Source organism: Melopsittacus undulatus, chromosome 15, assembly GCF_012275295.1.
Source record: "Melopsittacus undulatus isolate bMelUnd1 chromosome 15, bMelUnd1.mat.Z, whole genome shotgun sequence".
Lineage (NCBI taxonomy): Eukaryota > Metazoa > Chordata > Aves > Psittaciformes > Psittaculidae > Melopsittacus > Melopsittacus undulatus.
The window spans coordinates 2,854,349-2,870,866 of NC_047541.1; the positions used below are offsets into that span (position 1 = coordinate 2,854,349).

Consider the following 16,518-nt stretch of genomic DNA (forward strand, 5'->3'; position numbering starts at 1 on the left):
CAGTCCCATAGCGCACACTCTGCCCTCCTCCCCTTATCCCTCAAATCAAAGGCCCCTCTCTACTTCCCCAGGAGAAAGTGAACTTGGTTTCCATGCTGTAGGACAAGGGGAAAGGGAGGAGACATTCCCTTTAATGCCAATCCTCTCCTCAGCAGATAATCTCTGGCAGATTACCCTCCCTGGATAGAGTGTTTAAAGGGACAACTCCTCCCAGTCACCACATCCTTGTCTTCACTCCCAACACCAAGCACTCACATTGTACAGGAGTGCTGTAGTCCAAGATAATGCAGGTGCAGCTGTAGCTTTGGCAACAGAGCCCTGAGGCCCGCATGCTGGAAAGAGGGCCAAGCTGGAAGTGCTGCGAATGAAACCTGGCAGAAGGCCATTCTCTCAAGGTATCCTTAATGCAGCTCTGCCAGGTACTGGGGAGCAAGAGCTGGGCAGGGGCAGGAAGGGTTGGCAAGACCCAGCCACATCACTTGAGCAGCACAGGGATGCTCTACCCAAAGTTACCAACATCCTCCCACACTGTGTGCTGTCAGGGCTGCAGGGGCAAGGCAGCTGCCTCCTACCCTGCCTCACCCTGAGCACAAGGTGCCCAGCCTATGGCCCCAGGAAACCTTCCACACAGCTTGCAGCAGGCAGCTCTGCCAGCTTCATCCCTGCTCCCTACTAGCAACTGCAGAGCATGCTGCCTCTCACTCACAACACAAGCCTAAGGGGCTGCTCTCATCACCCCATCCTAACAGCACAGCCACAAATCACACCCAGTGTTTGTAATTGGAAAGTGAGCAGATGGCCAAGGGTTTAGTATAAAGTGACTTCCTTCATTAACCTGAAATTCCACCAGCTTTTGCTGAGCTGCTTGAGAAGAAGAGAGGGGGAAGTCAGCATTCAGCCCATATCAGCAGAATGCTTCCCTGCCTTCATCTCAGCACATCACCTTCACACACAGGGTGGTGAGAGCCAGTATCACTCCAGGGACACCAGCATAACACTATCCTCATCCAATTCACTTGACGAAGGGCAAGCAGGCTCTGCTCACAAGCCCAGATATCATAGTCAGATGACATTTACACCCTGAAGGAGAAAGCAAAAATCAAACCCATGTAGGCAACAAGAGCGCCAAGGCAAATCCTGGCCTTCCAGTGCCACCTCTGGGATGTGGAACACACTCTCCAGGGCAGGTGCACCAAGCCACAGAACAGAGGACATGTGAAGAGATCCTGGCTGCTCTTCAGTGCCCATCTCCTGAACTGCAGACTCTAGGCAACTGTCTCATCCTCTCACCACAACATGCTATAGCTGGCAGGGATGGGGCTGAAACAGACACCAAACACTGACTGGCTTAGCAGTCTTTTATTTGTCTTGCCAGAGAACACTTTGCCCAACCAGGAGCCCAAACCCCAATGTGGGGGAGAAACCCAGAGAAGGACAAATGCAATAAAAAAGCTTCCAATTCCCCAGTGCTGCAGTAGCCTGCAAATGACAGTACCTCCAGCCCTCTCCTCCCAGGGATCAGCGCAGCATAATGGGACCAGTGATGCAAACGCCACTAACAGCACCAGCTGAACGACCTAGGAAAGGTGATGTGCAGGGAAGTACCAATGAAGGCAAACAGAGAGCACGCCACCCCTGGAGAGCAAAGTATGGATTGTGGAGAACAGCCCTGCTATGTGCCACACATCTCCCCAGGGAAGAGGCTCCAGCTGGTGTCTGCTCAGCACACCATCCTGCCTGGGGAGATCCTAGCTGAGGACCAGGCTCAGCAAGTGCTAACAACTTAGCTGCACAGCAGCAGGGATCACATCACCAAAGAGTGACCAAGAGGGGAAGCACTGTGACAGGCAAAGGCCAAACCTCCTGGAAGGGTGGAAGAGGCTTGCTAGTCCCTGATCCCCACAAGGAGGAGACAGACAGCTCTTTCCAGCTCAGATCAATTGACCAAATTGAGAGATACCTGTCCTTCCCCTCTCCCTGTGCTGACCAGAACCAGCAGCCACTGAGGCTGGGGTAGCAGAGGAGGAAATTCACCAGCTGCAGGCAGATGAAGAACAGCTCAGCCCTCTCCCTCAAGCACTTCTCAACCTGCCCCACCAGCACATCCCATAGAGGCCCAAGTTTTCCTCATGCAGAGAGGCAGGTACCGCCTCACACAATCTGGATGCCCAGCTCCTCAGCTGTCTTCTGCAGACGGTCCATGACATTCTCTTCCAGCTCCATCGCCAGCCCGCCAGCTGCTGCCACTTGCTCCTCTGAGGAGGTGCTGGCCATGACATAATACACAGTCTCAGCCTCCCCATGCTCATTGGTCCTGTTCACCACATGGATGATGGGGTTGGCTGGGGTGCCCGGTTCTTTCCCCGATGACAGTGCTGCTCCTGGGAAGACACTGGGCTGTGCTGGCTCAGGGTTGTCAGCACATTGAGAGGCTGAGGGTAGCTGGGTCACCTGCAGCTCAGGAACACAGTGTTCAACTCGTTGAGCCTCTGCTGAGGTCTCCAGAATGATGCCCTGCAGGTTGCCCTCACCCTCAGACAGCACCATACACTCAGTTGAGCCATCCAGTGCCTCACCCCGCTTCTCTCTGTCCTTCAATAGCTGCTCTGTCAGCTCCACGCTCTCATAACGCACCAGCTGCAGCCTCATGTAGCCATCCTCATGTTCCTTGTACCTGAGCAGAGACAGGTAGGGGTGATGAAGCCAGTCACACTACAGCCCTTTCCCACAAGACAGGCAGCAGCCTGAAGCTCCAGCCAAGGAAGGGAAGGGGCACTATGAAGTTGCACACTGGTTGCAATGGCCAGTACTTCATATAAGATATTGTGCAAGTACGATAAAAACCCTAAAAGTACATGGGTCTTGAGCACATTATAGGAAATATCAGAGTCCAAGCACTGCCAGGTCTCTGCTTCAGCAACACAGGATGTGGTTTCAGCTGTCTCTTGCACTAGAGAGGAGGTAATGGGAAGCTAAGGCTGTGCAGTACCTGAAGCGAGGATGTCCCGAGGGCCATTTGAACTGATGTTTCTTCCTAAGGTGGACAGTGAGGTTGTTTCCACGTGTGAAGCACTTGTCACAGACATGGCACTTGTACCGGGGCTTGAAGTCACCCTGAAGGGCAGAGAAAGGTACGTGAATACCCCATGAGCCTGATCAGCGGGCCTGGAAGGATGAACCATGTTCTCTGAGAAGGCTGATAGGACATACTACTGCAATAATAAGAGAGGAGTGCAGCCTGACCTCACATTCCTACAGCCCTGGTCAGCCTGGGGAAATTCATATGACTAAGTTTTTTAACTCATGCTTCTGTACAGCATGTTGCACCAGCAGCTCTCACCCTCACTGGGAGACAGTACACAACAGAATAGCCCTTGGCTCTCTTTGTACCTCATGGACTTTCCGGCAGTGCAGTTTGATGGAGCAAGGGGAACGTGCGGTGAAGCTACAAGCCTCAAACTCGCAATGATAGGCTGGCTCTTTGCTGTGTGTTTCCAGGTGTTTCCTCAAGTCAATGAGATTCTTGCAGCTAAAAGGAAATTATAAAGGAACAAAGATGAACACTGTGTAGCACAAACCCAGGTACCTCTGGGTGCTTCTCTGCCACCAGTGTAGGAAGAAGGAAAAGCCTGGTCCTCACCTGTAGTCACAATAGTCACACTTGAATGGCCGCTCCTCACTGTGCCGAAAACGAATGTGATTGCGCAGGGAGGAGGGCAGCGGGCAGGTCATGTCACACATTGGGCACTTGTAATGGTTCACTGTGTGAAAGAGTGGGTGGAAAACATTAGCACAAAGCAGGGAAGAGCACACACTCTTCATGGGCTCAACTGGGAGAAGGGGTCTTTACTCACCATGGTTCCTCATATGGTCACGGAGCAGTCTCTCTGTGGCAAACCTCTTGGAGCAGTGAGAACACTGAAACCTCTGCTCTGCAGCATCAGGGGCAGGGAGAAAAAGGAGGGGGTGGTGAGAAAAGAGATCAGAGCAGAGAGAACAGCACAAAGAACAGCAAATGAGAAAAAGAGGCAGCTGCAGTGCAACTGGGAATCCTTCTCTCCAGGCAGAGATAGCAGACACTGACTACAGAGACAAACAAAATCACTTGTGAAGACCAATCTGCCTCCCCTTTGCACAGCTTCCTTGTGCTGCTAGTGCAAGAACTAGGGAACAACCATCACACACACACAACAGTACAGCACAAGGGAACTCAACAAGCAAATCCCACTGCTACTGCAAGAGCCCATCTGCTGCCTTTGACTTTGCCTGGGTCCTTAAGGGATGAACAGCTTTGCCTGCAGCAGTGACTGAGCTCCCAGCCATCAGAGAGGCCAGGCTGCTTCCAAGCACACTCGTGCCCTTTGCTTACAGAGAACAGGCATCTCTAGGAAGCCAAATAACCCAGCCAGAGGACTGCTTACAACCCACCCACAGCAGCTTACGGTCCAATGCAGTCTGACGGCGGATGTGGTCAAAGAACTTGGTGTTGTTGGCAAACATCCCCCCACAGGTAGGACAGGCCACCACCTTCTCCTGCGTGTGGCTGCGCAAGTGCTCCCGCAGTTTGCAGCGCCCCTTGAAGGTGCAGTCACAGTCTGAACAGAAACAACAGAATGCCATTAAGATCCTTCATACATGGGCCACGATCTGCAACCTGAATGGCAGGCTTCTTGCTTCTGTTTTGCTTAGCAATGATCAACTCCAAAAAGCCCCCAAAGAGTCACAGCAGGATGAGATCACTAATGTGGTCCCTAATGTTCCTTACAACATCTGCTATTCAGCCCTGTGTGAAGCTCTCTAGAGAGACTTTGCATGCACCCACTAACCTTTCCAGCCACAGAGGACCACATGGTTCTCCTTCCCTTTTGCCTTGTACTCTGAACAGAAGCTGTGATCCTCCACATGCCGATAGAACCACTCGGGATTATCAAATGATCTCTGTTGGGGAGCAAGGACAAACAAAACAGGGTGAAGAGATCAGCCTGAGCACAACAGATTCTTTCACACAGGTACAAATACAGGCAGGCACGCAGGTAAGCTGCAGGACAAAATCAGCTCTCCTTCCTTTAGCTGCCACATCAAATATGAAATATACGCAAGCAAAACTGGGCTCTGTTCTCACCTCACAGTACTCCCACTGGCACAGGAAGTTTTCCTGGATCTCAGGGATGATATTGCGGCTCTGGAAATCCAGCTGGCAATGGCTCACATCTGACTGGCTCTGCAGGGCCTGCAGCCCCCACTGCTTCAGCTTGGTGTGGTAGCAGTGGAAATAAACGTGGCGAGTGAGGTCAGCTGAGCTCTCCAGGGAACAGAAACCGCATTCCTGCCACAAACACGTGTATTCCTCTGCAACAGAAGGATATTAATGAGATATGACACTTACACCCTGAGCAAACAGGAAACATTCACACTCTAACCGCCTGATGGAGACTTCCCAAGCACCACTCATGCCGCAGCACACAGGGAACACCACAGCTCTTTCCCTGCCGTCCAGGACGCAGGGATCCTGGCCCAACGCAAGCGCTCACACAAGCGGGAGAGCAGCGGCCGAGGCCTTACCGAGAGGGTCCATCTCGTCCCGGCGCTCCTGGGCAAGATGCTGCTGCAGGTGCTGGGCCACATGCTGGCAGAACTCCTCCATCTGCGAGGCCACGTACGAGCACAGCTCCCATTCACACTGCAGCACCAAGGCACCCCTGCCGCCGGCCTTGGCGGCCGCCATGGCTACGGAGCAGTGCTCCCCGCGGCCGGGACCTGCTCCGGCGCTGTCCGGCAGCCCCGGGCGGGCCCAGCGGCACCGGAGCGGCGGCCAGAGCCGAGGCAGCCCCGGGCAACCGGAGCACCGGAGCGGCCGCACGCACCGCCCGGCCCGGCCCGGGGGCACCGGAAACCGAGGGACTGCACCGCCCCTCCAATAGCAGCTGCCCCGCAGAGCCGCTGACCAATCACCGCGCAGGAGCTGGAGGAGAGCGTGCAGCGGCCGAAAGGGCCCGTCGGGAAGCGGAGCTGGTTCATAAAGGTTCCGGCCCCCTTTGGGGCTGACCTGCGAACGGAGTCCTTTTGGGGTTAAAGTGCATCTGGTGTTGGGAACCACTTATGGTACGGTACATTTGGGTTCAGTACTGCCACACAGGTTAATTTCTTGTTGCTCCAGAATACTTCCTTGTCTAAACAAGAGAGTCCTCACAGTGCAAAGACTGTGGTCAAAAGCCGCATGAGTGAGCATCCCACCCAAGCACCAAACAAAACACATCAGGATTGCAGCTGCTGCTGTGAGATAATGCAACATATTCTCTTTATCCAGTAACTGAAATGACAGTTTGAATTAAACAAACATACATTGACCATTACAACTGCTGTTCCGTGCTTTTATAGCACCAAACGGAGACACAAATCTCAAAGTTTGCTTTGGCACAGGTAAATGCCGCACTAAATCCAACTGAAATTGTATAAAATGTACCACAAAGCGTGCCTTTCTAATACACAATGGCTTCTGTAACTCCTGTCATGCACACCAGCTCTCCCCTCTGATGTGAATGGGAGTACGTGGCCAAACTGACTCAGTTAGAATCTGGATCTGTTTGTTGGGGGTTTAGTGGCATTATTATTTTATCTCAATTTATTTGTTTTCTGCAGGATCTGTTGCTTTCAATGTAATTATTTTGTAACCGGTACAGAAAACACCTGTCCAGGTTAGACAGTGCAAAGCCATGAGCTTGAATGGGGCTGGGATTTAACCTGTATATCCTAACCAAAGTATATAAATATCCAGCACAGAAGACAAAACTACCTGGGAAGCCTGCCAGGAAGCAGGTGGCATACTAAGCCTCCTGCTGATAAAGCCAAGACTTCTGTTGGACTTCACATCTGCCCACACATTCCTAACCTGCCTGGTGTTTCCTGCCCATTCTATTACCTGTCAGCCAAACCCAAGACACCTGGGGGTACCAGGATGGGGTGGCCAGGAATGGATGGACCAGAACAAGACTTGTCTTATGTAAGGGCATATATACATGGTAAAAGAGTCAGTACACAGTAGCTTGATTGTCTGATGTCCTCTTGGTTCTGAGCTCCATGTCTGTGCAGGCAGAATACCTGAGTGGTTCTGCAAGTTAAGAATACTGGGAATTATTCAGGATGTTATTTCAGCTCTGCCTTGTCCATTTGCCTCAGTGGCCTGAGTAGAGGCAGCCTTTGCCTTTGCTGCTGCTCTTTGCATTTTAAGCTCATATGGCAGAACAAATGAATCTCTAGGCCAGCACTAGGCAAAGTACACAGAATTCCAAAGAGGAACAGATCTTACCTAACAGTCCCGCAAGCTGGCAGCAGACTCCACAAAAGGAGAAATGTTTAATCATGAAGAACAGATTGGCACCAGTCTTGTCCTGCACATGTAAAATGAGCACAGCAATGCTGTGCTTGCTCTGCTTGTACACAAAATGCTCTAGAGATCATCTGCCCCACCAAAAACCTATCCTCAGCTTATTGACAGGTTGTGCTAACGGTGTTGTAGGGAAAAAGGCTTTCTTACAGCAAATGTGGATGTTTCTGAACTAGGATATAAACTACTAGGCTTAAATAAGAATTTTAAGGCTTAACTCTGCTTCTTGTTTTGCAGAACCAGTCTTGCTACCATTTGAGCCATTTGGGAACAAAGGAACGGTTATAGCAGGCCTGGCCAAAAGTCCCTTTAATTTGGGTCTAGCAGCATTGTAAAACCAGGTAATTTCCTGGCTGCTGTTTCCCTTCCTGGCATCTCAGTGGAGACTAATCTTAGCCTTTTAGAAAGAGAACCCCTTGCTTGATAACGGAGAGCCAAACCCTGGCTTCTCCCCCTAGGAACATGTCGATTTGCTAAAGGATGCTCCAGCTGCTCCCATGAGCACACATCCCTGCCTGCCTGTTACTCCTCTCCCCACAGGTGCTGCCAATGACATGGAAAGCTTCCTGGGTTCACAGTATTCAAAGACCCAGTTTTAACTGTGTAATGCACAAGAGACAGTACTACTCTCAGAGTAAGCCCCGCTGTTCAACAGCGCATGGGTGTCTCACACTTACACATGACAAGATGCTCTTGTCTCAGGCCTTGCTTTTCCAGCCAGGTTTCTCACCTGTAAGGGCATGGCTCATCACTGCAAAACATCCCAGCTTTTCACTTTAACCTAGGATCTTTCTGTGGGTAAACTTCAGTTTTCATCCATGAAATGTCCACTCAGACAGGAAAGAGACTCTTTGGGAATGATCCGCACTGACCATGCAAATTGGAGTGAAACACACATCCAGAGATTTGCATTTAAGCAAATCCCAAACAAGGTATCATGGAGACATCACTCAATTGTCAAAAACATATTTCCATCAGGCTCAGCTGGATCTTTACCAGTGGAGTATGAGCACAGACTTCACTCTGTGCTGGGAAGTGCATGACGGACAGCTCTTCTACAAAGTCCTGCAGAGTCCGAGAGCTGAGACTTGCTAGCAGTGACAATGGAAACAGGTGAGTTTCAGCACCTTTTCACAAGCTTAAATAGAAGTTTCTATGGAAATATCAGGGAAAGAACATACTATGTTGTTCTTAGGTTCATATTCAAACAAGATCAGAAAGGATTTTCTAAAATTGATTTGTGGCATCTTTAATATCACAATAATTTAATAGCATCTATTAGCATGTTCTGCCTTCACTGGGCTGAATTTATATTCCTTCACAATGCAGTATTCTCCTAAAATGAGGTTAGATCAAAATGATGTGATTCAATTTGCCTGAAAATTATATAAACTCAGGCCTAAATGAGCATTCTCTTCCTCAGTGTTGGCAACAGCAGAGTTATTTGGAGTTTCAATAGCTCAGCATTAGATCCTGATAAATAACTCCCTGAAAGGAATAGGTTTAGTTATGAGGGGCTGGACTGCTAAGTTAAAAACAGGGCTAGAGGGCAGAGCCATTACTTTTATTACTTCTGAATTTGAGCAGAGGAATAACTGAGCATATGAGTGAAGTAACTTCAATAGCACCCATGTGTAAAAGTAAGGATGTGTGGAAGTGTTTTTCTAATGTCTTTACACCATAGTAAATACATTAGGAAAACAGGACTGCAGAAGTGCAGAGCATCAGACATTTCTAGAACAGGTCACAGAGAAGCAAGTTTGATTAATACAGAGGTTGTAGGATTTGGCAATATCAGACTGCAGAATAAATGAGTAAAAGCTGCTCACAGCTTTTCTAGTGATGCTATTCTAGAGATATTCCCATTCTGAAAATCCAATATAAGGCTGTCTCCTTGGCTTCAGTGCTCCTCCAGAAGTTCTGTGCTAAATCAAGGCCTGAATCTTCAACTGGATGCAGCCAGCAAAAGCTGCACAATTTATCGCAGGAGTGAAACCATGATGGAGCTCAATGGACAGTGCTATACAGTTGAGACTTTTCCATCAAATCACAATGCAGTTATCTCTAAATGAACTCTCCCACAGAGCTGCAAAGTTTCTGCTGTGGAAAGCATAGCTGCTTCTCCCAGTTATCCCTGCTCTTCCACAGCTTTTGAGCTCCAGCTACATGTGCACACCAGGTAACCATGCTTCCCACTGCTCTCAGCAAGAGGGCCCTGGAAAGGGACTACAGGAGGGAGATTCCTGCCATGGGCTGTCAAAAAAAGCCAGATTCAGTACAGAGATTCCTCTCAGCTGCAGGAATTGATATCCATTCCAGCCATGTCCTAGTCTGTCCACAGATGCTCACTGGTTCATATTCAAACTCAGTGTTCACCTCTGTTTTGATCATAAGGCTTTTGGGTTACTGTCTCTCACAATATATTTGCCTTCTGCCTAGTCTTGGCTGAAGTCTCTACTCTTCCCTTTCTAACCTCTTGATGTCCATGGGCACCTGGGGACACAATGCCACATGAATGAAAGCCATAAATGGAGCCAAATGACACATCCTGAAACGCATAACGATAAATCACAGTTTTAAAGATCAAACACGTCAGCTGTGGAATGTCTGTTTGTGTTCCCTTCAGAGAACACGGCTGTGTGTTTTCCAAGGGATTAGCTTCAAATTAAGCTCTTCTCTGGAAGATCTCAATAAAAGCCCGTATGGACACTCCTCTCTAGCTCCACAGGTGTGAGATCCCTGTTCAGGCATAGCCTGCTAGCCAAGATAAAAGAGCTGTTCCTAGTATTGTGCCTTGCACCTCTCTGCCTCACTTGTGCCAAAACACCTGTACACAAGGCAGATCTTGCAAAGCTTTATCAGGGTAGAGGAAGAGGACAAATGCCTCATACCCAAAGTCACGCAGACTCTTTGAGATCTGCATTGTGATTCACATCACTGTTCAGAGGAGCCATTCCAGCTCCCTGGGGTGTTTCCACCTTTGCTGCACTGAGATCAAAGCTCACAGAGTGATGTGCTGGAAGCCAGCAGCTCCAGAAGGGCAGGGCTAAACCAACACCACCTCTGCTGAAAGCAATAGGGCTGTGCAGTTAAAGCAAATTCTACTGACCCAAAGGGGAATCATAGGAACCTTCAGAGCTCTCTTTGGGAAAAGGAAAACCAAAACCCCTCAGCCAGTCATATCTGGCACAGAGGGATGTGCATGGAAACCACATGGCACCCAGTGCTGAAGTACAAGGTAGGGCAAATGAGCAGGCCTTGGTGTTTGGCTCCTTAGGGATGATTTTATCTTAATAATAGCAGTCTTATATGCTTCTTTCCTATCTTGTCATACTGAGGCAATGAATTTGCTTCTTCCATAACAGCCTCCTTCAGCTGCCCTATGCTTTCAATAAACTCCTCTAATGCCCGTTTCATTTCCTCAGTCCCTACAGATTTTGGCAAACGGGTGTACCAAGGAGTGCGGGTGAAACACACAGTCAAGGACCTTCTTGCTGAGAAACGATCCAGGCAGAGCAGTGGCTCCCACTTCAATGTAAGTCACTGTGCATTCCACCACCACACAGCCCTTCTTCCGAACCAGAAAAGTCATGTCATGCAATCCTCTGGTTTAAAGAGCAGTTTTGCTGAGTTCAGGGCACTTCCAGCTTTGACATGGAATAACAAAAACCATTTGCAACACTCGTGTTTGCCCCAAAAGATCACAGGTGTCTCATTGGTTGTTTGCATTAGTGAACCTTTGAGGGACTGAAGCCCTTTGGGTGTTTTTCCCAAGCAGATTAGTAATGCTGAATTTCTCATTCCTTCCACATCCTGCATATGACACCCTTCCAAGTCAACTTCCTTTTTCACTAGCTACACTCAACTCAGTGCCACAAAAATAGATGTTCTTCCCAGAATGCTGTGCTGCTTCCAGCTCCTCTCTGGCATACTAGAGTGCCAGCAGAGATGCAGTGATTTTATGGCCTGGAAAGAGGCCAAGCATCAGTTTGTTAGAGATGATCTCTTCTTAAAGTGGTTCTATAGCAACAGGAAACCTAAATTATAGTGCACTACATTGTTTTTTCTCCATTGATAGCCAGAGAAGCAGTGCTGTGCCCAGAAGACACAATATTGCAGGTGCCAGCACATGGCATTCAGTAGCACAGTAAAGCTATTCCCTGCATACTCCTGAGACTCACCTTTAGCAGCACCTCACTTCCAGCAATGGGGCCTTCTGACAGATGAGGAGATGCAGTCGAGCTGCTGAAGCTGTGTCCTGGAAGGAAAAGGCAGGAGCAAAGACACAAATTACTGGCAGCAGAACACACAGTGTTGATGCTCCTTCCCCCCCATCCACTTGCCTCAGGCTTCCTGCTTTCAGCAAAAAACAAAGAGACCTCAAAGGGATTTCCAAGTATTTTTTCACTGTTACTTTCGCATGTTAACTCTGTGACAAAACAGGCAGAAAAACAGCATGGGTATTACCAAACAGAGCAGGATGTAGCCATAGATATCTTCACAGCCTTCAGCTACTGCAGAAAGGCAGAAGACTGCCCTGAGCCATGGACAGTCACTGGGAAACACATGCTCCCACCAGGAGGCATTTGGGAAGACTGTTTTGGGGAGCAGCAGGAAGTAACTGTTGTGTTTGTGCTCACTGAGACAATGGATCCTGGTTGATGACTATCATGCTTTACCTGCTCTCTTTCTGAAGAAAGCAGCTTCAACAGCTGCAATATAAAGTCCTAGGAACTGTAAACCACTTGCTGCTTGCTTTATTACACTTTGCTTTGTATTCCAAAGCTTAGCGCTTGTGTGTCTATCAAATGCCATATCAGCCCTGTTACTAATTCCCTACAAGGCACAAAAAATTATTGTGCAGGGCAAACGTCTGTATTTGCTTGAATGTATCATGAAAGGAACAGCTGTAAGTGCAGCTCTGTTATCTGACATAATATAATCCAGAATCAAACAGCAGATAACTGAACACCCCTTTGTGTATTTATGATGCAGTGTAATTTAGCTGCATCTTTTGTCTCAACATGATCTTTGCTCTGAAACTGGTAAGCCCCTGTTGTGCAAGGGGAGGTCTATGGAGGAGATTCATGATGCTAAGGAAGGGTCACTGCTCATTGGAGGTGAGCCACTGGGCTTTTACTGAAGCAGCAGAGCAGCAACAATTTCATGACAACTAGTCCCTGCATACACCAAATGACAGGAAACCAGTGTGTTGTGAAGCAACACAGCTCTCTGGAGTATCCATGGTATCCATATATACTAACCAGTATATATATCTGCCCTCTCTTGTGTGAGGCAGGCTGAGACCAAGCTTATCAGCAGCTGAATATACTGTGGGCGCAAGTCATGCTAAACAGACACACTGATGTGGTGCAGAAGATCCAGCTACCCCAATCCCACAGCACTGAAAGGAAGTAATGCAGGGAGGAAATGAACTAATGTGCTTCAATTAAGCTGAGCCATTCATCACTTGGTAAGGAGCCAGGAGGCAAGTGAAATGTAGGTCTCTGCAAGTATGTGGGTGCCTGCTGTGATGAAGGCCAAAGATGGGCTGCTGCAGAGGCTCTTGAAATTGAATTAAGGCAAGTAAAACCCTCGCAGCTAATGTCAGCTCTGTGGCTCTTCACCACAGGCATGTGCAAGAGGACTTGCTGTCTGTGACACACACAGTCAAATGGTTTCAGTAGCTGTTGAACACACAGGATCAAAGCTGAACTTAAATACACTGCTACCTTGAAACACTTCATACTAAAGACTGGCACTGAAGTGACATGGATGCTGAGAGAGGGGTGTCTGCCAAGACCAGATTTGCATGTGGAGGCTTTAGCTTTGCAGGGCAGTGTGCACATCCAGCTATGATCCTCATTGAGGTCTGCGGACAGAAATGTCCCAGCTGGGGGCAGGTGCAAGTCCTGACCCTGCAGTGTGAACATGTCCATCTGACCACAAGCCAAAGGGCTCCTACCACTCCTGCAGCCTGTGTGCCTAATGTGGGCTCAGAGCTCATTTTCATGATGGAGCAGGGAGCAGCTGCAAACCTTCCTCGGCAGTAAAAGGAAGTCCTGGCGCTGGCAAATTTAATTCAAATCTAAACCTCTAAATTTGGTTGTTTGCTATGGCAGGAACCTCCTGTTTGCACTATGCAAACTGAAAATAGCATGTCACCATCACTGGCCACTACAACAGCACAGCTGAAGTAAATGCAGCCGTGGGCATGGGATTTCTGCTCTGTGGGCTTCGAAGTCAGGAGGCAGAGCTCAGTCAAACTCTGTGTGTGAGCTCTCATCCACAAGAGCAGATGGCTTTGCCTGAGTACTTGGGAGGAATTAGCCACCATGAGCACCAGGGTCACTCAAGGCTAATTCTTCCTTAGGGACCAAGAGATTATTTTTATCAATACTTCTGTAGCACCCAAATAGGAACTAGAAGCAACTTCCTACAAACATAGGCTGCCTGCTCTGCTAGGAGGGGCTAGCGAATGCAGCTCTGTGGCAGGTAGATGGAGCAGAAGAGAGCTGGGCTACAACACGGGCAGCGCAGAATCTTCCTGTTTTGACCAGCCAAAGGCTTAGAGACCAGTTTATTGGGACCCGTTCTGAGCCAGTACCGAAACAGAAGGCTCAGCATTATGCCTGCATTAAGGGACCCTGCAGCCCATGAAAAAGCAGACAGTTGTCTTGATATTTCTACTGTTATCAGCTCTGCACAAGACTTCCAAATCTCTTCTTAGCCTACATCTGCTAATACCTCAGAGGCCAGAGGCTTGAAATTGTAGACTTAAGCTCTTCATGCTGATAGCACCAAGACTCAAATAGTGCATCTGAATGATGCCAACACCTTCCCAAACTACATGCTTAGAGAGCTGCCTTGCTTTGAAAAGACCTTTTTAAACATATGTTTATCTTTTGCAGGGCAGCATCGGTACACCACAGTCATCATTTGTCCAAATGCCAGGTGAGGTTTTCCTCCACTGATAAATGACTTCCGTATTGGTTGGACAGTTGCTGTTGCTCCTGTTTCTTCTCCTCCAAAGGACATGAAGTGAGCAAAGGAGCAGTGGAGTAGGGCTACCTCTCAGAGAGAGCCCAGGAGGAAAGTAATTGAAAAAGTCAAAACAGGAACAGCAATAATAAAAGAAAAGCCTCTGTAATCTTGTATGACATTCCCAGAGGTGAAAAAGGTAATTAAAGCAGTTCCCATCTCTTTTGGTAGAGGTGCCACACAGAAGCCCTTCTTTTCCCTCTGTCTTCTAGTTTTCCTTGAAGCTGCAGAGAGAAAGTATGAAACCAGGAGCTTACCTGTTTAATCTGTTAAACTCTTGGGCAGGAAAAGGGGTGTAAGGATGTAACAGCATCTTCCTCCCCAAGAGCTGTAGCAGAGCAAGGAAGAAGAAAGCTCTGGCCTCATACTTTAAGCTTTCCCAAAACGCACTTGGTTTGCTGCAGATGGAGACCATCAGCTGGATCAGGGCAGTCTGAGGTGCTAAAAGCCCCTGGGCTCATACACCTTGAAGACAGGAGCAACTCCTGCCCTGGGTGATGCTAGAATGAAGAAGGCTCTACCTTGTATCTGCAGTGGTGCCTGTAGATCTGTGGCTCTCTTGGTGCTGCTGTTATGGTTTCCCTTGAGCCAATTCTTTCTCCTTACCATTGCAGGCTCACCTACCACAGCTGGTTACTATGGCATCAGGAGATCCTTCAGCACAGAGATGGATTTCCACAACACAAAGCAGTTTGTCAGTGATGTCTACTCATCCCCTCTAGGCTCCAAGCCCTTCTCTAGTGATTCGTCTGCCGCTCAGGGATTCCCAGCACTTCTGGACCCCTATCTCACAGACCAGTATGGGGATTACCGTCCTGCTCCCATCACAGCTGGTACCAGCTCCTTCTTCAGCCCTTCTGTGCCCCCTCTCCTGCCATCTTTCCCTAACGACACAACACACTTCCTACTAGTGAGTGAGTCTGTGGTTCTTCATCACCCAACAGAAGTTTACCCGATTTAAAGCTGGGGTTAAGTCAGGGGGACTTATGTGGGAATGATGTAGCTGAGCACACAACAGAAGGCTCAGGGCTGAGGGGCAATGTTTATTCTCTTTAACCATGTCCTTCATGTCATTATCCCCTCTTCCTGTTGGAGACCAGCTCCGAAATTAACAACCTCCCCTGCTCCCCAAAACAGCTACTGCATTAAGCCCCTTAAGTTTCTAGAAACATCCTTAGTCAGCTCCAGGCTGTTGCCTAACCCCATCAATGCCACTTCTCCATTCACTCTGGACCCTGCAGGGTCAGGGTGGGTCAGTCACACTGGGAGCCTATTCCAGGCCTTGCCCACTATTGACAACATGGATGTTTCCTTTCAAAAGCTTCAATACCAAATACTGCTTCAGAGGAACAGAACTGATGTGAGCGCTCCCAGCTAGGCACTGAGGATGCCTTGGCTTGGTGAAGCCAAGCAGGATATGCCAAGCTTTTATTCTTAAGGGTTCTTTCTTGCTTTCTCTCCCTGTTTTCATGCAGAGAGAGCCCTGGGAGCAGACCTCACCTGACAGTCTCAGCCAGTTGGATGGTGCATGCTCAGACCCTCTGCAGCCACTGCCTGCCGGTGCCAGCTGCCTCTCCTCACATGAATCGGGAAGCATTTCCCCATACCGAAGCTCAGGTTGGACAGCAGCCATCCCCGGAGCCCAGCCCTACCCTTTGCACCCTCTTGAAGATGTCCACTACTCCCCCAGCTATGCTGCCACTTCACCCTACACCTTCTCACCATTCATGACTGTGGCAAACGAGCTTACCTCCAGGATGAGCCACCTCTCAACAGAGCAGTCCTCAGAGACATCACCTCTGCATGATAACTCTGCTTGGGCATCTCCCTCCCATCTGGGGGACTTATGAAGGCTGAGAACTTATGGATGAGAATTAAAAGCTGGAGGAAAAGAAGGGACCATTATTGAAGCAAATTAATTACTTGTGTGCTCTTTCCTAAAGATGATCCTTTAAACAGAGGATGCTAACACTGTGCAATGCTTTATGCTCTGTTTAGAAGTACAATCACTCGGATGTACCACATTTAGCTTAGAGTGGTGCCTTCTAGTGCCCTATGAAAGTCATTGCTCACAGTCCTGCTGTGCTACAAGT

General features: G+C 48.8%; 2 protein-coding genes across 2 annotated transcripts; one reads left to right on the forward strand and one right to left on the reverse strand.

Annotated features, from left to right (window-relative positions):
* Positions 1-1,351: 1,351 nt before the first annotated feature.
* On the reverse strand, positions 1,352-5,738 carry HINFP (histone H4 transcription factor). Its single transcript, XM_005143503.4, has 9 exons — positions 5,563-5,738; positions 5,123-5,349; positions 4,827-4,938; positions 4,443-4,595; positions 3,855-3,932; positions 3,641-3,761; positions 3,391-3,529; positions 2,990-3,114; positions 1,352-2,674 (listed from the first exon to the last, which is right to left on the reverse strand). Exons 1-9 carry the CDS (start codon positions 5,723-5,725, stop codon positions 2,152-2,154), a joined length of 1,641 nt encoding a protein of 546 aa, XP_005143560.3. The 5' UTR covers positions 5,726-5,738; the 3' UTR covers positions 1,352-2,151.
* Positions 5,739-10,766: 5,028 nt separating this feature from the next.
* POU2AF2 (POU class 2 homeobox associating factor 2) lies at positions 10,767-16,275 on the forward strand. Its single transcript, XM_031044088.2, has 4 exons — positions 10,767-10,919; positions 14,296-14,338; positions 15,040-15,335; positions 15,901-16,275. Exons 1-4 carry the CDS (start codon positions 10,767-10,769, stop codon positions 16,273-16,275), a joined length of 867 nt encoding a protein of 288 aa, XP_030899948.2.
* The last annotated feature ends 243 nt before the right edge of the window (positions 16,276-16,518 follow it).

Coding starts and splice junctions, on each gene's coding strand:
- POU2AF2 (XM_031044088.2), top strand. CDS start 10,767: ATGCTTTCAATAAACTCCTCTAATGCCCGTTTCATTTCCTCAGTCCCT. Junction 10,920..14,295: donor GCAGTGGCTCCCACTTCAAT/GTAAGTCACTGT, acceptor TATCTTTTGCAG/GGCAGCATCGGTACACCACA. Junction 15,336..15,900: donor ACACAACACACTTCCTACTA/GTGAGTGAGTCT, acceptor GTTTTCATGCAG/AGAGAGCCCTGGGAGCAGAC.
- HINFP (XM_005143503.4), bottom strand. CDS start 5,725: ATGGCGGCCGCCAAGGCCGGCGGCAGGGGTGCCTTGGTGCTGCAGTGT. Junction 5,350..5,562: donor GGACGAGATGGACCCTCTCG/GTAAGGCCTCGG, acceptor CTTCTGTTGCAG/AGGAATACACGTGTTTGTGG. Junction 3,115..3,390: donor ACTGCCGGAAAGTCCATGAG/GTACAAAGAGAG, acceptor TCTGCCCTTCAG/GGTGACTTCAAGCCCCGGTA.